Below are 21650 nucleotides of genomic sequence, written 5' to 3'. Positions count from 1 at the left end.
CCTGAGCTCGGAAGGATCTTCCTCCTCCTCTTCTTCTTCTTTATCTTTCTTGCTCGTCATGATTTTAAAATTCACTCTGAGCAAAAATGGTGACGGTTGAATTGTGGGGGCGGTGAAAATGAATGGACGAATTAGGAATTTTTTAGAGTAGTAATGGTTAGAAGTTACCTTTTAACATATTCATTTCTCTCTCTCTCTCTCTCTTTTTTATTAATAATTTCTTATTTTAATAAATATAAAATGTTATCCTTTGGACTTTTTAGTTTGTGGCCTCGATTAGAACTTTCATAAGGATGGATCAAAACCTTATTTTACTTCAATAACATAGTGATTATTATATTCGCGGAAAAAGCACTAGAGGCAAAAGTTGTTTAGATAATTTATTCTATTCTATTTCCTGACCCGATAGATTAACTTTACTTTATTTTATGCTTATAATGTTTGAGCTTAATTATTAAAATATGCAAAGTGATTATGCCAAATTCGTTTAGAACTTGTAGAAAGATGCATAAAACCTTATATATATTAGGACAATTAAAATTAAGGATAACGAAGAAACGACAGCTTCTTCTGTGCATCTATTATACAATTGAGAAAAAGATGGATCCGTACGGAATGGCCTTAAAGGGAGACCGTCAAGGCTTCTTGCGTTACTTTGCTCAACAAACTGATGAAGAGTTGTTGGGATACAGGACATTCAATGGAGAATGCGCAATTCACGTTGCAGCGGCCATGGAAGACCCCGAGCTGATTAAAAAATTTCTCGGAAGGCTACCAGTAGAAAAAAGACTTGAGGCCTTGATGCAAACAGATGACAATGGAAACACTGCTGTTCACGCACTGGCCACCATCAACAATGTTGACGTAGCCAAAACTTTGGTTGAATTTTCCAAGCAATCTAATGATGCAGACAAAAATCCACTTGTGGTTGAAAACAAATTGGGGGAAACCCCACTTTATAGGGCTGCTTCTGTTGGGAAAATTGAAGCGTTGCGATACTTCGCTGAGCAAGTTGGTGACTCTAACTTAAGGCATCATTTCCGTAGACATGATAATATTCCTATACTTCATATTGCTGTCCTTAGCCATCACGTCGGTAATAATAATCAAATCTCTCATTCATTCACTCGTTCATTCATTCTGTATTTTAAAGACTCACTGATGATCGAGTACGGGTGAATGAATTTATTTATTTATAGATCAAGAGTTAAAAGTTATTGAAAATTATTTGCTATCTTCTTAATTAATCAATTAATTAATTACATTTCCGTCCTGCTTGATTACGTACAGACACTGCTATTTGGATACTTAATCACGACTCAAGCCTTGCAAACGAATCAACGTCCAAGGGGATTGATGGTTTTACTTGTCTTGAACTACTAGCTTTAATGCCATCTGTTTTCAGTACGGAGCGCACGACGATTTGGACGAGTCTTGTCTATTCCTGTAAGTGAATATATAAACCATATTACTTTCTTGGAAACAAAAATGATGAAAGAGACTAAACGCTGACAAATACAGTGCAGTAGAACCGATCGGGTTATTTTATTGGCAATTAAAAACGTGAATTCGGCCGGGTCTAACGTTGTCTTTGTCAGGATTTTATTTGATATCACTGTTCTTCTAGTCATTCTTAGGGGTGGATGTCCTCATTATATAAATTGCTGAGTTTAGGATTTTACAACGTTGTCGACCATTGAAAAAATCATTTTACAATATCGCAGCAACCTTTTAGAATGTTGTAAAATTTTGAATCTGCATTTTAAAAAATTATAGATATCCGCACTTTTTATATAATAATTTTCTATTTAAGGATCTTGAGCATATTAAAGTCTGGGATAAATTACAAGATAAAGAAATATAGACTTTAATACCATGTATTTTTTTAAAGTGTATTAAAATATGTGTTTTTATTTTTTAGTTTATCAATAATTTTTATATAGTCAGGTATGTGTACACACACACGCACACACGCACACACACATATATATATATGCAATGATACTTTAGACCAAAAAATTTGGCTAGAGACAGTGATAGTTGGCCGAGATTACCAAATCAATGAACACAATAACCCCGGCTTGATATATAGTTGTTTCTGTCATCGCTTTATCAGCCTCAAATTTCTTTAGCAATTTTTACATATTAATTATATGCATAGAGCCGCATATAGTTCCATATCTAAATGAATATATAGTCCAGTTGACTTGGATGCATGCCGTTACAATGGGCACAATAAGCAAATTAATTAGGAGAAATAATTATTTAATTTGTATTTATACGTATATAGGGTGAAGTGAAAAAAAAAATGATTTGCTACATCATCTAATTTTTAATTGCAGGTCTTCCGACGTATCTGGATGACGACAACGTTGACCCTGATTATAAAGAAGATTTTGAGACTGGTAAGATTGACAATCACATTGGCCACACAAAGAAGAGGAGAGGTAATGGTGACATAGCAGCTTTAATTTTTCCAAAATCATAATATGGTTGCTTCATTATAACTCTATAAATTCAAAAATCAAAACCAGAACAAACGGCTTAGGCTTTAGTTGCGGTTACAAGTCATAACCCACCGACACAATACTCTCGATCGCACCTGGGCTGTATTTATTTATGCTAGCATTTGACAACTCAGCTGTAAACACTTTGTCAATTTTGCTTAGAAGATGGTTTATTTTTCACAGTTATTTATTGATAAATATACTCTAATAATGAGAATAAAAATTTTTATGACATCAATCTAGTGAGAGATTCTAGAAAACAAATGCATAGATGGCATACCTACATTAATTGAGTGCAGCACCTCTCATGTACCATTAAATTTCTCCAATCTGGTGGTGTTTAATTTTATCAAACACCCATAAATTTTTCACTAATAACTAAAACTTTCATTTGATGAAGACAAGGTCTAACTACAGTTGGTAAGGAGCATAGGTCTTGTTGGAAATTCGGCGGTGCAGCAGACACACAACTAAAGTGAAATTGAGAAATAATGATCACACAGGGACACCAGAATTTACGTGGTTCGGCTTTTAATTTACATTCAAGGGCGAAGACAGAATGAAATATTTTACTAGTGAAAAGGAGTTACAAGTATTGTAGTATTTTATCTCATAACTCAAAACCCCAGTACACCCAAACTTTCAAAACACTAGAACTAGAGCTCAAAACTCTCAACACTCTCAACTTACGCCTCTTGGCTCTCTCTCTTGAATTAGAGAAAAATGGGATGATTGAAGAGGGCAAATGAGGCCTCTATTTATAGGCCAAGCCATGCCCAAAAATCAGAACATTAAAATAATATAAATTTCCACTCAACTTTTCCAATTAGTGTCAAAGTCAAAAGTTGATTCCTCCCACTCTTCCCAGTTACTCAAGAACTTTATGCCAAGAGTTATAAAGTTACATGCTAGCCACATACAATTGTTTGCCACATGCATACATATGTTCAATAGGTCTTCGGTTCGAGCTTAAATGAATGTGTTAGTTATTATTTACAAAATAAATAAAACTTACAGTCTAGAGCAACTGTGGCTTAGAAGCCAAACGAAGCCTTAATTTGAAGACCAAAATAAATAATGAAAAATAATATAAAAGCTAGTTTCTTTTTAGACGAAAATAACAGTATGCAAACTTTATATTGTATATTCATTGTTTTCTAATTTTTTCTTTAGAAACCTAGTTATTTTTCCCCTTAAATATTTGAGCTATGATCGAAAGCTCAGTATTTATATAGGTTAACCAAAGCTCTCCTATTGAGATCAGGCCACATGGGCTGTTACTCTACTTGATTAGCTATCCTTTATATATTCGTTAATTTCTGGGAGAAATTATATTGACTAAGGAAAATAGTAATGGTGTTTACCAATTAGAAATCGGAAAGTGCTGGAATGAGAATGAGAAATGTGAATTAAAATAAATTGTTTACTTGCGTTATAGAAATCGATATTCGAATGAATTGCATTGCCATTGATGTGTTTACCTTGTTTTGAAATCGCAATGAATTGCTTCAAGTTACTAAAATGTCTTTAGTTAATTATTGTTGTTGTTATTATTATTATTATTATTTGTAATAATAGTTGTGTTTATTTATTTGAAATTATTTTAACAACAATAATAGTAATAACAATAACAACGACAATAATAATAATAATAAAGACAATGACAATAATAATAAGAGTAATAACAATAATAATACAACAATTATTATTGTTGTTGTCGTTGTTGTTATTGTTGTTCTTAATAACAATAATTACAACAATAGTGATAATAATAATAATATTTTAATCAAGGACAAAAGTAGAATTATGAAATTTAGGTAGGGTAAAATTGTGAGTTCAAGAAATAGAAACTTGATTCTTAACCCTCTTGGGCCATTCCTTGTTCCTAATTTTATGTGGCTCTACCATTTCATTCTCATCCCCTCCTTCAATTTTTACAAATAAACAGCAACAATCATTCCAATTCTGAATTTCGAGTCCCCAATCCCACAAGTAAACAACCATAAAATGCTTGTTTTAATGTCTTTCCTTTCAATGGTGCAATATACGGCCATTTTGAAAATATTAGGTGTAAACTGTGTTACCTCAAATAGTGGGGGGGATCATGAAGTTCCCTTTTTCTTTAGTTTCTACGGGCTCGTACATACCCTATCTACAAATTAATTTTTTACTATTTCATATATATATATATATGTGTATTTGTAAAATTGTGGCTGACCAGGTTAATCAAACTGCAGCAATTTCAATTTTAAGTTCAAAGATGTACATTGCAATTTGGAGGCAAGTAATTCAAGGTAAGACCAATAATTATTTCATTAATTAATTCTACATACATGATAATATGAATTACACAGCAGAACGGGGGAAATTTATCACAACTTCAATTCATTCAGTTGATGAATGGATTTGCCGCTTATAAATTAGTAATATGTAGTTCTTGCATGCATGCATGGCCAGGATGTCCGGCGATTAAGAAAATCTGGGAGAAAAAGCAAATTCATAAAAAAGCGGTTGCACTGGTCAAAATGCTGGTTGAAAAAAGAATTGATGATTGCGCAACGCATGAAAAGCCGACCCCAGGTGTTACAGAAATTTCCTTAGGATTAGGTAAAGGAAATATTGAAAAAAAGGTTGTTGATGTTTCGGCTGGAGAATGGGTCGAATTAATGATTCAGGTGAAGAAAGGTTGCACTAACAAAGCACACGTTGATCAATATCCTCAAGCAGTCGATCAGGAAAATGATACAACGAAGGATATGACCTCGTCGATGAGGACGATGAGGATATTACTCTTTGCAGTGAGCAATGGAATAATAGAGATTTTGGAGGAGATACGCCATAAATATCCTCAAACATTAGATAACGTGAATGAGAAAGGGCAGAATATATTGCATGTGGCCATAATGTATCGTCAACTTGAGATCTTTGAAATCATTAAGGAGAAAATGCAACTGTCGCTGGCCGAATGGGCTTTAAAAATTGATAATGAAGGCTACACAATATTGCACCAGGTTGCTGACATGAAGTATTATAAACAAGGAACCCAAGCTGGTCCGGTTCTCCAATTTCAGGACGAGCTTGAATGGTTCGAGGTAAGCCCTTCGATAATAATATATATATATATATATATATATATATATATAGGTATGGGATCTTAAAGTGCAGGAAAAATTCGGGAAAGTTTTAAAACCGCAGGGTTTTAAAGGTTTAAAACTAAAAATACTTAAACCGCACGGTTTATGTGTTTTTCCAGACGATCTCGCACTTTAAAATTCTAGATTGGAACATTTCTCTCTCTCTCTCTCTCTCTCTCTCTCTCTCTCTCTCTATACACACACACACACATGTATGTATGTATGTAAACATGTTCCAATTTGATACACACACACACACATGTATGTATGTATGTAAACATGTTCCAATTTGAAATTTTAAAGTGAAAAAAATCTATGAAACAGCATAAACCGTGCGGTTTAAGCGCTTTAAATTTTAAGTCTCTTAAATCCCATGGTTTTAAAGCTTTCCTGAATTTTTCCTGCACTTCAGAATCCCAAACTAGAAAACTACTTCACACACATGTATGTATGTATATTATAATCAAGGATCCTTAACTACATTAAAATTAGTGATAAGTTAAAAGATTTTTAAAAAATACTACAGTATAATGTTTTCTATCCTATAATAAATTAAAATCGGTGTTCTTTAATTTTTAATTCTTATCTCTAATTTTAATACGATCAGGGTTCCTTTATTGAAAACCCACCCTATACATATATAACAAATCCCCGTTGTATTTAAGTCGGGATGAAATTTTATAATGATGTCATGACATTGTCAAATGGTTTTACAAATAAAAGTATCCTCTAATACTATATCTTTTTTATTGTATCTGTGCATGCATTATATGCAGCGTGTAAAAGACATAGCGCCTCCCCATTATGCCATGCACCGTGATAAAAACAAGAGAATGACTGCAAATGACCTCTTCGATCTAACACATGAAGATCAACTTAGGAAAGCACAAGATTGGATCAAAGAAACCTCTCAGTCATGCTCCACACTGGCAATCCTCATCGCGACCGTCGTCTTCACAGCTGCCTTCACGGTGCCTGGAGGGACCAACGATAAGGGGTTTCCCCATTTCCTTGAGTCACCACTCTTCTACGTTTTTACTGTAATGGACGTTGTCTCCTTAGCCTTATCTTTGTCATCCGTTGTGATGTTTCTCTCTATCCTCACGTCGTCATTTGATTCATCTGATTTCCTAAGCGTACTTCCAAGCAAGCTGACGATTGGCTTCACTTTGCTCTTCTTCTCTGTACTAACAAGCATGATTACTTTCTCGGCTTCAATTCTGCTCATCATTCGTTTGGAGAAGAAATGGACTGCCACTCTCTACGCTGCGGCGTTCTTTCCAGTTATTGTTTTAGCACTCATGCAGTTTCCTTTCTATGCTGCATTTGTGGCTAATTTGAAGGTCTATTATTTGGAATTTATCGGCATTTTTCCTCGAAAGAAGAAGAGAAAGACACATTGGGATTAATTAATATGCATGATATGAAGACAATTTTTATAGTTCCTTTAGGTGTTTCGTATCATGTAATGTAAAACATAATGTTTGGCAAGAAGATCAAATGTTAATGCAATACATTCCTCGGCTGTTCAATTTGTATTGCTTTGGTCGTTTAGATAGGTTTGGTGTGACAAAATAATAAAAATGTACAATTGTGTATTTCAAATTAAATAATGAATATGTATAATAAATTTAGGCCTCCTTTGATGTTGAAATATTATAACTTTAAAGCCGCAACCATTGAAAAAAAATATAATTATGAAATAAAAGTCGATAATATATAATAAATATGACTATTAAATAATAACTTTGATAAAATAATAAACATATAATAAATTTTTCATCATACAATTTTGGGGTTAAATCATCTTAACTTTCAAGACACAACTACTAATATTCACCAAACACTTTATTATTATAGCTTTTAAGCTATAGATGCTATATCTCAATACTAAATAATTTATTTATTCATTATCGACAATGAAGTTCATTGCATTATATTGACAACTAAATGTCAAAATTGGTTGCAGCATCTAGAAGCTACATCTAGAAGGTTTGAAGAAGCAAAATGGTTGGCACTTTGCTTTGAAATTCTAGATGCTGTAATGTTTGGTAAAAGAAAAGAAAAATTCAAAGTTTGAAATTTTTGAGCTGTATGGCTTGAAGTTTATGGCCACTTGTTTGACTTTTGAGGCAAAGTTTTGCCTATAAATCCAAGCTCTCAATCTAGAGCTTGTATCCAATTCCATCGAGAGAGAAGCATTGCCTTCCTTTAGAGTTGAGAGTATTAAGAGTTTAATAAACTCTTGAGTGTTTAGTGATTTGAGAGTTTGGGTGTATTGGGGTTTTGGGTAGTGAGCTAAAATACTACAATACTTGTAACTCCTTTTCACTAGTATAATATTTTCCTTCTGTTTTCGCCCGTGGACATAGGTTAAAAGCCGAACCACGTAATTTCTGGTGTCCTCTATTGTGCTTGTTCTTTATTTTCTTCCAATTTCACTTTAGCTGCGTATCTGCTTCACCTATCAATTTCCTAACAGTGGTATCAGAGCTATTGATTGTATTTTTTGGAGTTGGGTACTGTTCACATCAGGGGTACAATTCACATATACGGCACTGTTCATGTAGACAGTAATATTCACGTATACGGTACTATTGACGTGAAACGGTGGGAGTGATCCAAGAATTTTGCGGTGCAAAGTAAGGAATAGTGGTGTGAGTAAAACAACTGTGTGGTTTTGTACATGTCTAGGAAAGTTATGTCACAAAGGCGATAAGAGCTTAAGGAGTCTGAGTTTTAAGTGGGACCATTGTGACCCCTCCAGTCTTTCCTGGGAACTTTCCCGGTGTGCATTCTTACACATACTCACAACTATTCAGGGTGGTACACTAGCTTGTGTGCAGTATTTATCAACAAAATGGCGGCAAAGTATGGAATTGAGAAGTTTAACGGAAATAATTTTTTGTTGTGGAAAATGAAGATGAAAGTTGTATTGAGGAAAAATAATTGCTTGGCAGCAATTAGAGAAAGGCCCATGGAGATAACTGATGACAGGTGGAACGAGATAGATGGCAACGCCATTTCTGATCTACACTTGGCACTTGCAGATGGAGTATTGTCCAATGTGGCAGAGAAAAATACAGCAAAGGAAATATGGGATACTCTCACAAAATTGTACGAGGCCAAGTCACTACACAACAAAATCTTCTTGAAGAAGAAACTTTATACTCTTCGAATGGCGGAATCTACAATGGTGACCGACCACATCAGCACCTTGAAAACTCTATTTTCACAACTCACAACGTTGGGTCATAATATAGAGGAAAATGAACGTGCAGAGCTTCTACTTCAAAGTCTACCAGATTTGTATAATCAACTCATCATCAACCTGACGAACAACAATCCAGTGGAGAGTCTAGTTTTCGACGATGTTGCAGCCTCCATATTAAATGAGGAGAGTAGGCAAAAAAATAAGAAAAACAGACAAGCAAGTTCGCAGCAAGCGGAGGCGCTATCGGTGACGAGAGGGAGATCAACGAAACGTGGCCCTAGTGGGAGTCAAAATCATGGTATATCAAAATTCAGAAGTAAAAAGAATGTTAAATGCTACAACTGTGACAAGAAAGGGCACGTCAAGAAAGAGTGTTGGAGTAACCAGAAGAGAAAAAAGGGCAAAGAACCTGAGTCATCAAATGCTCAGGATTGTGTAGCAAGTATCTCGGATGATGGCGAAATTCTCTAAAGCGAGGCAACAATTGTTTCAGAAGGCAGAAAACGACTATTTGATGTCTAGCTTATAGACTAAGGAGCTACCTGGCACATGACCTCTCGGAGAGAATGATTCCACACATATGAACCTATCTCAGGAGGATCTGTATATATGGGAGATGATCATACCTTGGAGATCGCTGGTATTGGTACTATCAAAATAAAAATTTTTGATGGTACAATTCGCACAATTGGGGAGGTACGACATGTCAATGGCCTGAAGAAAAATCTATTGTCTTTGGGACAAATGGATAGTCATGGGTACAAAACTCATGTGGATAATGGAATTATTAAGATCATTAAAGGAGCGCTTATATTGATGAAGGCAGAAAAGATCGGTCCTAATCTATTCATGCTTAAAGGAGAAACACTGCAGGAGGCTGATGCGTGTGTCGCATCAAATAGAGAAGAGTGAACGATGATGTTGAAATATAAGTGTGCAACCCAAGAGGGGGGGTGAATTGGAAATTTAAAAATTATCCTAGCAAATCCACACAACAAGCAATCTAATTTCTTAATAAAAATTAAAAGCAATAAGTTCAAGAAAAGCACAATAATTAAATAGTAAGGGAGAAGAGAAACAAATACACGAATTTTTACGTGGTTCGGCAATCCCCGCCTACGTCCACGCCTCCAAGCGATTCAAGCTTGAGGATTTCACTATCCAAGCCTTTCCAAGGCTTCAACGATTACAATTGACTTCGAGGTGTCAATAAACCTTTACAACAAAGAGATTATCTCCCAATCTCTTCACTCAAGTGTCTCACACACTCAAACTCTTACAATTGAGATGAATAAATGAAGGTTACAATGAAACTCACTCAATGAGTAGATATTCAAAAATGAAGAACAAGAAAAGATTCAATGTTTGTATTTCGCAAGTTTGATGGCTCAAAATATCATGTGTGCTTTTTGTTTTTGCTTGTTGGAGAGATTGAAAATGAGTTGAATTTGAGTTCTTATAGTTTGAGCTCAAAAACTAGCCGTTATGCACATTTTGGTCGTAACCAGATTACCGGTTATGGACATCCGAAAATTCGCTTAATGTTACCGTTATAGCCACAATTTTGAATTTCTGAACATTCGAATTGCCGCTTTATTACATCCGGATTTCCGCTTATGCTCAGCAGCTTACTGCCCAACAATCGGATTTCCGTTTGTCAGGATCCGGATTTCCGCTTTCAATTTGGATACATTCTGCCCAATATCCGGACTTCCGTTTGTCAGAATCCGGATTGCCGCTTGCTACAGTAATTGCTATAGTGAAAATTTTCCCAGATTTTCAGTTTGACCCTAAAACTTTATAAAACTGTAGTATGGCCCAAAACGTTATAAAAGTTTGCAAAAAGGTCCAATTTCAGAATTTTAGAATAATGCTTTGTCAATCCCACAACTTTTTGAAATTATGACTTTGCCCAAACTTTGTGAAATTATAGAATGACCCAAAAATATTTAAATAGTTTCAAATAGGTTCAAATCCGAAATTTAAGAACACTATCAAAGATTTTAAAAATACTTTCATTTTAGTCCAAAATAATTTAATTCCATAACATCATTTTCTTATTATAAAAGCACAATTCATAAATCTTTGCTTAATAAATGCATGTGGTTTGTTATCATCAAAATCAATATTTATAGCCATATAGGCTAACAGATGTGGCATTTCAAACTTGGCCACCTGTTAGAACACGGTTTGAAAATTCTCTTTGAGCGAAAATTGCTTCCAGGGCTCAAATCTGTAAGTTTACCATTTTGCGAGTATTATGTTATAAGTAAGCAGCATAGATTAAAATTCAGTAAATCTATTGCTAAAAGTAAATGCATTCTAAACTTGATTCATTCTGATGTTTGGAAATCACCAAATATATCCATAGGAGGTGCAAAGTACATAGTGACTTTCATTGATAATTATTCCAGAAGATGTTGGGTGTATCCAATTAAGAAAAAATCAGATGTATTTCCAGTGTTTAAATAATACAAAGCGCGGGTGGAACTTGAATCTGGTAAAAAGATCAAGTGCTTGAGGACGGATAATGGTGGAAAGTATACAGACGGCGAGTTTCTTACTTTCTGTAAACAAAAAGGTATTCAGAGGCAGTTCATGGTAGCATACACTCCTCAACAAAACGGAGTGGCGGAGCGGATGAACAGAACTCTTACAGAAAGAATAAAAGCTATGTTGAGGACTGTTGGTCTACCCAATTCATTCTAGGTTGAAACAGCCAAAACTGCTTGTTATATAGTAAATCAGTCGCCATCTACAGCTATTGGCCTGAAGACAGCGATGGAGATGTAGACTGGAAAGCCAGCTGATTATTCTTACCTACATGTATTTGGATGTCTTGTGTACGTGATGTACAATGCCCAAGAAAGAACAAAGGTGAATCCAAAATCTAGAAAATGTATCTTTTTGGGGTATGCTGATAGAGTAAAGGGGTATCGTCTGTGGGACCCCACTGTCCACAAGATCATCATCAGCAGAAATGTTATCTTTGTAGAAGATCAACTGCAAAGGAGAGATGAGAATTATGGCACTGTAAAAGAAAAGTCAGAGACTGTGCCAGTATATGTGAAAAATAATCTAGAAGATTCAAATTCTTCGGAAGCAGCACCAGAGTACGAAGAACAAGAACTAGTCGAGTATGAGGCTCCAGAAGTTCGTCGGTCAACTCGTGAGAGACGACCGCCGGCATGGCACTCGGAATATGTCACAGAGATCAATGTTGCGTACTATCTTCTAATAGAGGATGAAGAGCTATCAACTTTCTATGAAACTTTAGTGGAAGACGGAAGTGTGGATTTGCAGAAATTCCATACCAAAGAGAACCTAGTAGATGTTTTGACCAAACCGATAAATGCTGACAAGTTTATTTGGAGTAGATCCTCTCGTGGCCTACCAGAAACATAGGCAACATGATTTTGGCGAAGCAGAAAGGATGGTGTGGAGATTGATTGATTTTTAATCTAATCTCTAAGTGGGAGAATGTCAAAATTGGCTGCAGCATCTAGAAGGTTTAAAGAAAATAAAAGAAAAATTCAAAGCTAAAAATTCAAAGTTTGAAATTTTTGAGCTGTATGGCTTGAAGTTTATGGCCACTTGTTTGACTTTTGAGACAAAGTTTTGCCTATAAATACAAGCTCTCAATCTAGAGCTTGTATCCAATTCCATCGAGAGAGAAACATTGCCTTCCTTTAGAGTTGAGAGTATTAAGAGTTTAATAAACTCGTAAGTGTTTAGTGATTTGAGAGTTTGGATGTATTGGAGTTTTGGGTGGTGAACTAAAATACTACAATCCTTGTAACTCCTTTTCACTAATATAATATTTTCCTTCCGTTTTCGCCCGTGGACGTAGCCTAAAAGCCGAACCACATAATTTCCGGTGTCCTCTATTGTGCTTGTTCTTTATTTTCTTCCAATTTCACTTTAGCTGCGTGTCTGCTTCACCCATCAATTTCCTAACACTAAAACCAACATGTTCAGATCAAAAGCCATTGTCTAAAGTATTAGTGATCAAGAAAGTAGAAATTTCAGCTTGATCTGACGAATTTAAAAAAACAAATGAAAGAAGAATAATAATTCACTCTCTTTTTATTTCAATTGGCTCCAAGGCCTAATTTTATTATACAAAAGATTCAATAACATAAAAGTATGAAATCAATCGTCATTTAAGTTGTTGGCCATTTGTATTCTAAGCCAGTTCCCATATTACCATTGCTAGCTATAGTTCCCATATTACCATTGCAAGCTATAGAACGAAACTACCCTATAAAAGGTTGAACAAAGAACTTGTTGCGAGCTGCAACAACGATATGTGTTTGCAAGAAGAAGTTGGAACAAGGCCAATGACGAACAATATCGTAGCAACAATAGAGTATTTAGCTCACAACAAGCGGGTGGACGTACGCATGTATTGCTATTCGTTTGCATTCTTTTTGACAAACGGAAACGTTAAAAGGTTTGTTGTTAGAAGAAACTAGGTTCCCGAATAATGATAATTTTTATTGAAAAGTCTAAATTAATAAAATTAGGATTTTGAGCTCCTTTTATAATAAGCCTAAATATTGCGAATTTAGTAAAATAGACAAATCCAAAATATTATTTTATAATAAAATTCTCCTAATCGAAATAAGAAATCTAAACAAATGGGTGTCCAAATCTAACCTATAAAAAAAAAGATAAAAATCCTAGAAGAAACAGGAAAAATAAAAAAATCTTAAAACTTAAAAATGACCAAGAAAGAAACAAAATTTTGGGCTTGAGCATAGCCTAGAATGGTGCAACAGTTTTAGGTTTGATTTATCTTGCTGCAAGTTTCAAAATGTATATTATAAACCCCAAACGAACATTTTTAGCCCAAGTTATGCCCTCCAAAAGGTAACTTGTTCACGACACGCAACCATTCTACATCAATCCCTTTCACTTGAAAAGAACTTGTCCTCAAATTTGGCTCGTACAACACTTTGTCATCAAGATGATATTTGAACAGATGAGCAACTTTGAATGTGTGATAGATATTCTAGCTATCTGGTAGTTGCAGCATATAAGCAGATGAAAAGCACTACTAAACAGCAACTGTGTGCCAAACTTATCTCAGAGATGATGCCAAAACTTACTATGAACTTCACATCCCTATTGGTAGTTATAGTGTTTGAAATACCACGCACATGTACCATTTCTTGAAAGAAAAAATGCACAATTGAAGTAGAATCTTATGTCTTTTTACAAGCAATAAAATGCACCGTTTTTGAAAACCTATCCACTACAACCAATATAGAATCTTGACCCATCATTGTGCACGACAATCCTAACATGAAATCCATGGACAAATCCAATAAAATATTTTCTAGAATAAGTAATGGCATGTATAATCATGTGTTTTACAGATGTCCCTTGCCCTCTTGGCAAATCTGACACATCTGCACAATCTTATGCACATCTCTATTCAATTGTGGCCAATAATATCGCTCTGTCATAAGCGCCCAAGTCTTATCTCGACCAAGATGTCTACCCAGTCCTTCTCCCTACAACTCACGGATAATCTGCTCTCTTAAAGAACTTTAGAGCATGCATAATTGAATAGCTTTGAACAAATACCCATTTTGAATAAAGAAATCGTCTGCAAAGTTGTCATTTTCAACATATAACTCCTTCAACCACTCAAAACCAGTAGCTTCATTGATAAAAGTCACTAGTAAAGTTGCTCGTATACTAAATGCATCTGCCACTTTGTTTTGCTGCCTAGATTTATGCTTCACGACAAAAGTAAACTTCTACATATAACTCATTTATCTCACATGCATCTTACTCGTCTTTCTTAAGAAAGAATAGCATCAATTCCCTTACCATAAGTATCACAGTCGACCTCAAACAATCTATCTGTGTTTGGCAAGGTTAACACAGGGGCTAAGGATAAATTCTCCTTTAGTAAAGCAAAACTCGCTTCTTGCTCTTCTTCCCACTTGAACTTCATTTCCTTCAAGCACTCGATAATAAATGCAGCTACAATGCTAAAATCGTGAATGGATCTCCTATAAAATGTTGCCAGTCCATGAAAACTCCAAACTTCACCTACAGTCTTAGGCATAGGTCATTCTCTAATGGCTTGTATTTTCAACTCAACAACTTGAATCCCATCTACTCCAACTATAAAACCCAAAACTTTATATTACTCTACAAAAAACTACACTTTTTTCCGATTAATGTAACGTTTATTTCTTCCCAACACCTCCACAACCATTCTTGAATGTTGTAGGTGCGTCACCACATTAATAGAATAAACTAAAATATCATCAAAATACACCATAATAAATTTGTAGGAAAATGGTTTCAGAACCTGATTTATCAAACACATAAAAGTATTAGGGTGTTTGATAATCTGAATGGCATAATAAACCATTCATACAACTCTTTCTTTGTCTTAAACTTTGATTTCACTTATTACCTGGCCGAATTTTGATCTGATAATACCCACTCTGCATGTCTATCTTCGAGAAAACCCGAACACAGTCGAATTGATCTTATAAATCCTGAAAGGCTAGAAAGGGAAATTGATACTTTACTGTAATCTGATTAGTCCGCCTACTATACAATCGCCTTTACTTAAATAAAGTGGAGATTATTATATTCGCGGATAAATTAAGCAATGGAGACAAAAGCGGTAGAATAAATTTGATTATTATATTCGCGGAAAGACAAAAGTTGTTTGGAAATTAAATAATTTATTCTGTTCTTTTTCCTGACCCAAAAGACTTAACTTTATTTTTTTCTTATAATTATAACAAACTTCGTTTAGAGAATTTGTAGAAGGATGCATCAAACCTACCTCATACATAAATATATATTTTTTTGTTAAACACCTACCTCATGTATATTAAGACAAGTAAAATTAAGGATATTGAAGAACACGGTAGATTAAATGTGATTATTATGTTCGCGGAAAGACTGAAGTTATTTGGAAAATTAAATAATTTATTCTATTCTTTTCCCTGACCCGACAGACTTTAACTTTATTTTATTCTTATAATTATGCCAACTTCGTTTAGAGAATTTGTGGAAGGATGCATCAAACCTACTTCATATATATTAAGAGAAGTAAAATTAAGGATATCGAAGAACACGTATGGCTTGTTTTGTGTCTCAATTACACAGTGACTATGTGAGAGACAGAGATGGCACTTATGAATGAGATAAGGACAGCTACGGAAGAATGACCATATGCTTTAAATTCCATTCACACTCGCGTTCTATGAAGCTTAATTTATATTGTGTAATATTTGAAAAAAGAAGATGCTGATTTTTTTTTAAAATACTAATATGCTTGTATCATCATAGATTTACTTAGGTAACATTTGTTTTTTCATCTAAAATTTGAGTAGACCCAAGTTAGTCTGAATTTTAAATGGAGCTGAACACTTAAATCCAAATAACATATTTTTTTAATATGAATTTTTGAGCAATAATTATTTTTTTCAACTTAAAAATCTAAAAACCAATACTTTTACATTTGTACGCTCATAAATTTCAAATGTCAAATAAATAATAAAATCTCATTGAACAAAAATATGATATTATTCTATCATAACATGAATCATGTTCAAGTGAATACAACCCTTTAATATTCTAAATTAGAACGTGTGAATCAATTCTATTGCACTTTATGGTGTTTCATATAAAAAATACTCATAAAAAATTATGAAAATAGATAATGCTAATTTGAAGAAAATAAAAAAGATTAAAATAAAAAATATACTATATTCTCACAAGATATAAAGATGAATAGTATGCTAATTAGTAAGTTTTATATATTTAGGTAAAGATGAAAATAAATTAGTTCGATAGGAATATTTTAAATAATATCTTTAATAACATTATTCAGACTTTTTAGATTAAATAAGAAGCTAAGAAAATTGGCTTAATAGCTTAATGATTGAAAATTTGTAATAAGTTAAAAAAAGAAATAAACTTAATGACTTAACTGATAGAATGTAAGTCCCTATTTGGTATTGTGGTTGGAACCAACTTAGATCAACATCTTGTTTGGTATTGTAATTGAGCAGTGGAAGCTTTTAAAATAGATCAATAAAGTATTTAATAAATAGTTACTGCTATGGTTTTGAAGTTAAGTTGATTTTATTCTATAATTGTACGATAAAAGTCTGTAAAGATATTTTTCCAAAGCTATATTTACAGTATAGTATACAGTTGATTTTCACAACACATCTATACAAAATAAGGCCAAATTCTATCATAAGTTTTAAACTTTCCAAATATTTTTACATTTTTATTTATTTCTTAATGATTGGCTGCCACTTCATGACGAGAAATAATGATAACATGTAGAATAGCAAAAGGCTTTAGTCTAGTCAAAGCACAATCGCGTTTACAATAATCACCATGTTATTAAAGTAAGGGTTAGGATCTCTCCCACTCTTTTTATATATATTCGCGGAAAAAGCAATGGAGACAAAATTAAGTTGTGGAAATAAATTATATATATTCTACTCTATTTTTCTGACACCATTGATTAACAAACCTTATGATGTACAACATGGACCCTACACCTTCTCGGAGCTGTAACTTGAGCCTGGAAATAATTTATATATTCTATTCTTTTTATTGACATCATTTGTTAACAAACGTTATGACGTGGAACGTGATCTTTATACTTTCCCAAATGTAATTTTAGATACAACTGTTCGTTTTTGCATATATAATATATCGTTCCCAAACACAGAGAAAGACAAAAGTTAATTTCATTTCAGAGGTGATTGACCTCTTGAATCAACAAAAAATATCATTTTTAATTGCATGCGTTTTCTTTTTCTTATTCTTTTTCTCTTTTATCTCAAACATAATTATTTTATTTTATTTTTAACTTTGCTCTTTTGGTAACTTCACATTCTATAAATTTAAGGGAACAATACCGTACAATGTAAACAAATTTTCATCAATAATCATTACACATGAGTGTTTGAAATATTTGGTAATCAAATTATACCAAGTGTAGCTCAAGTTCTTACATTAATCAAGTGAGCAGAATTTCTGTGCAGAATGGGCATCTTTGGGAATTAAACTGTACTGCATGAGATCGAATTAATTTCCGAGCCATACATCATTGGAAAGATATTTCTGTTAGCTTTCCAATGAATTTTACTAATCTAAATTTGGAGTTTTCTACAGTAAGTTATGATCAGTTAAGTGCAGACTGTTCAGTTTTGAGTCAAGAAGAATATTTCGGGACTTGGATTGTTTTTAATGCTCTTTGCTGTGTTTTAAGCATACCAATGTTTTATTAATGTCTAGCTTTAATGTTGGTCTTTGAAGTTAAGTTATTTGAAGGGTTTCTTTGTAGTATATCTATGCTTGGAGGATTGTTCTAAGAAAGTTATTTAAGCTTATGTAGTTGTAACCAAAGGATAGAGATTAATTTTGGAAATTGAATGAACTTTGAGCTATTATCAAACTCTGTATCTCTTTGGTGGATTCCATTGAGTGGTGAGTGTTTTAAGTTCTGTATCCTTAGCTTAACAACTTTAGGTGGTGAATATTTTTCTGTATCTTTTTGTTGTTTGCTGTGGTGGTGAGCTTGTGATTTCTTGGGCGTGTGACGTTGTGCTTTCTCATCTATTGTGTCCGGTGACAAATCACTTCTCTTTTCAGAACTTTGTTCTTTTACATCTTTTCCGTTTTGTTACTTTAGAACTTTATTTTTTTCTTATAATGCTTGAGCTTTATTAGTAAAACAGGCAAAGTTATGCCAACTTCGTTTGGAACTTCTATATAAGGGACGGCGATGGAAGTAATTAATTATATGGATATCGAAGAACACGTATAGCTTGTTCAATGTATCAATTATACAAGTGTGTGAGAGACAGAGAGAGGGCGATGGGAGATCCTGTTGGAATGGCCTTGAAGGGAGACTGCCGAGGCTTCTTGCATTACTTTGCTGGTAGGCCTGCTAAAGAGTTGTTGGATTACAGGACAGCCAATGGAGACTCCGCATTTCACATTGCAGAGGCCATGGAAGACCCTCGGCTGATCCAGCAATTTCTCGAAAGGTTAACACCAGATACCAGACTTGAAGCCTTGAAGCAAACAGATGCGTTTGGAAACAATGGTCTTTGAAAACCATAGAGAAAAAGATGATATGACAATTCTTCATATGGCTGTCCTCGGCCAACACTTCGGTAATATATAATAATTAAATCTCCAATTAATTCATGCGTTTATAGATCAAGGGTTAAAAAATTTATTATTATTTTCTTAACTGATTAATTAATTTTCTCGACTACGTACAGAGACGGCTATTTGGTTACTTAACCACGACTCAAGCCTTGCAGAAAAACGTGCAACAGTTGTAGAAAAACGTGCAACGCTGAAGTCCGACGAGCTCTCGTCCACGTCCGACAAGCTTAAGAGCTTTACATGTCTTGAACTACTAGCTCTAATGCCAGCTGCTTTCAAGAGTGCGGATGACATGAAGGAAATGAAGAGTCCTTTCCATTATCGTACGTGGATACATTGTTTGATGTCAGGTTTGGAAAATATGACTCCACTATTTCTCATTGAGTTCACTCAATATTTATAATACAAGAGAACAATCTGTTCGACTGATTGTACCGTCGATCGTAACTAAAATATACATAAAAGAGATTTACAGCAGAGAAAAGTTATAAAAATGAATAAGCATCAATATTGACTTTGTCTATTATACATACATTCGGTCCCGGTTACAGTATTAGCAATTAACCATGCAAATTTGATTGCATTTAATTTTGTTTCTTTCAGTATTTTATTTTCATAATATCAGCGTTCTCATGGAAAATATACGGAAACAATGGTACAACTGCCCCGACTGAGATACTGTTATTTCTGCCCAACACTCTATCCGCCTTTACTTTTTCTTAATGTTTTTAATATATTAATTATATGCAAATATAATTTAATCTCTAAAGGGATATGGAGGCCGTTTGGGTAGCTGCTCTACCCTTTACTTTACGAGAATCTTCTTAAAATCAAGGGGGTGGAGGAGCTACACTATGGCAACGTAGTTACCCCAAACGGATCTATATAGTCCCGTTGTCATGGGTGCATGCGGCTACGATGGGAACATAAAAAAATGGATTAGGAGAAACATTTTAGTTAATTTGTATTTAAGCATAAATTTAAAAAAAAATGTTTTGTTGCATTATCAGAACTTAGAATATATATTGTTAAATTCAATTGTAGTTCTAATTGCAGGTCTTCCAAGGTGTCTGGATGACGACTACAATTATAAAGAAGATATAGAGACTGATAAGATTGACAATCGCAGCGGCCACACAAAGAAGAGTCGAGGTAATGGTGAAAGAGCAGCCTTAATTTGTTAATCATAGTATAGCGGTTTCATTAATCATTATAACTCTATAAATTCAAAAATCAAAACCCGAACTAACAGCTTTAGGCTTTAGCTACGGTTATAAGTCATAACCCCCCTACGCTTACGACTCTGGATCGTAATTGGGCTATATTTGTACAGGGGAAATGAGACACATTAGAAGTACAGGGGAAATGTCTAATAACTTCAATTCATTTGATGAACTGTTTTGCCGTTTGCGTGCATAAATTTGTTCATAAATTAATAAGATGTTGATGCATGCATCGCCAGGATGTTCATGGATTGAGGAAATCTGGAAGGAAAAGAAAATGCATGAAGATGCGGTTGCCCTTGTCAAAAGGCTGGTTGAAATAGAAAGGTTGAACCCTTCCTCTAATCCCCAAGATTATATCCTTTGGGGATTAGATTATGCATGTACAGATATGATGAGATATGATGTGGCACCTCCCTGTCTATTCGTGTAGCCCGAGGGCATGATAGTATCTAGATAGTACATCATTACCCGTCCGTTGAGGTTAGGCTATGACAAGATTATTTCTCATGGGTAATTGTTTAGTCATAATTTCGACATTCACTCTCTGTTATTATAAGTGTTATGATTTCCTTGATTTTATGCAGTATTATGTATTATTGTTATATCAATGCATGATTTAAATTAAATAAATTTATTTAAGTTCTTATGATATTTTGATGGGATCGTTCATTAAATTATTTTTTTTAGTAAATTTATTTTCCAAAAAAAAACTAATATCCACTCACTGAGCTCAATAAGTTTTATACTCATTTCGTTTTATTATATTCCCCCTTCCCCCCCCCCCCCCCACAATAAGAGGTTGCAGGTACACCAAATCGACCCAACGACTGTAGATATATTTTAAGTTTTAGTCACGTGATAGTATTAGAAAATATAGAAGATTTTTTGTTAGGACATCCAAATCATCTTTTTCTTTTAGATTGTATAAATTTTGTTGTATTATTCTTTTGGGATTAAGAATAAACTAATGTATATTAATATTAGTTCTAATATAATCTTTCGATACTCTAGAGATATCTTAGGTAATAATTCAGTATTTCACTGAGAATGTTGATCCTTGGAGTTGCTTGTCTATTGATTTATTTTGGGAGTACTTGTATTACATATTTACAAGTTCGAAGTGTTATATTTATAAAGAAAACTTTATTAAATTTTCAGCAAAATCCCTGCTAATTAGATTATTATCTATTCAATTTGATGAGACTAAATAGACTCATCCCTATGATCGGGGCAGGTGGTTTCAATGTAATCCATAATGGTCATGAATTCTTTATAAAATAGCAAAAACCTTAAGGCTTAGGCAAAGCACAAGCGCCTTTACGTTATGAGAATATGGTGAATTGGTGGTTATTATGTATATTCGATGAAAAAGCAATGCAGACAAAAG

At 34.0% G+C, this 21650-nt stretch overlaps 3 protein-coding genes across 3 annotated transcripts; all 3 read left to right on the top strand.

Moving 5' to 3' along the window:
- Positions 1-564: 564 nt before the first annotated feature.
- On the top strand, positions 565-2739 carry LOC102621363 (uncharacterized). The gene is made up of 3 exons (XM_025093758.2): positions 565-1096; positions 1291-1446; positions 2343-2739. Exons 1-3 carry the CDS (start codon positions 601-603, stop codon positions 2486-2488), a joined length of 798 nt encoding a protein of 265 aa, XP_024949526.1. The 5' UTR covers positions 565-600; the 3' UTR covers positions 2489-2739.
- Positions 2740-4220: 1481 nt separating this feature from the next.
- LOC112496372 (uncharacterized) lies at positions 4221-7259 on the top strand. Its single transcript, XM_025093759.2, has 3 exons — positions 4221-4801; positions 4965-5599; positions 6418-7259. Exons 1-3 carry the CDS (start codon positions 4612-4614, stop codon positions 7048-7050), a joined length of 1458 nt encoding a protein of 485 aa, XP_024949527.2. The 5' UTR covers positions 4221-4611; the 3' UTR covers positions 7051-7259.
- Positions 7260-17633: 10374 nt separating this feature from the next.
- On the top strand, positions 17634-20837 carry LOC102617841 (uncharacterized). Its single transcript, XM_006493900.4, has 4 exons — positions 17634-19039; positions 19151-19387; positions 20094-20189; positions 20500-20837. The coding sequence occupies exons 1-4, from the start codon at positions 18952-18954 to the stop codon at positions 20691-20693; spliced, it is 615 nt and encodes a 204-aa protein (XP_006493963.1). The 5' UTR covers positions 17634-18951; the 3' UTR covers positions 20694-20837.
- The last annotated feature ends 813 nt before the right edge of the window (positions 20838-21650 follow it).

This window comes from Citrus sinensis, chromosome 9, assembly GCF_022201045.2.
Source record: "Citrus sinensis cultivar Valencia sweet orange chromosome 9, DVS_A1.0, whole genome shotgun sequence".
NCBI lineage: Eukaryota > Viridiplantae > Streptophyta > Magnoliopsida > Sapindales > Rutaceae > Citrus > Citrus sinensis.
The sequence above is the reverse complement of the archived record's forward strand: the minus strand, read 5'-3'. Positions and strand labels throughout refer to the sequence as shown.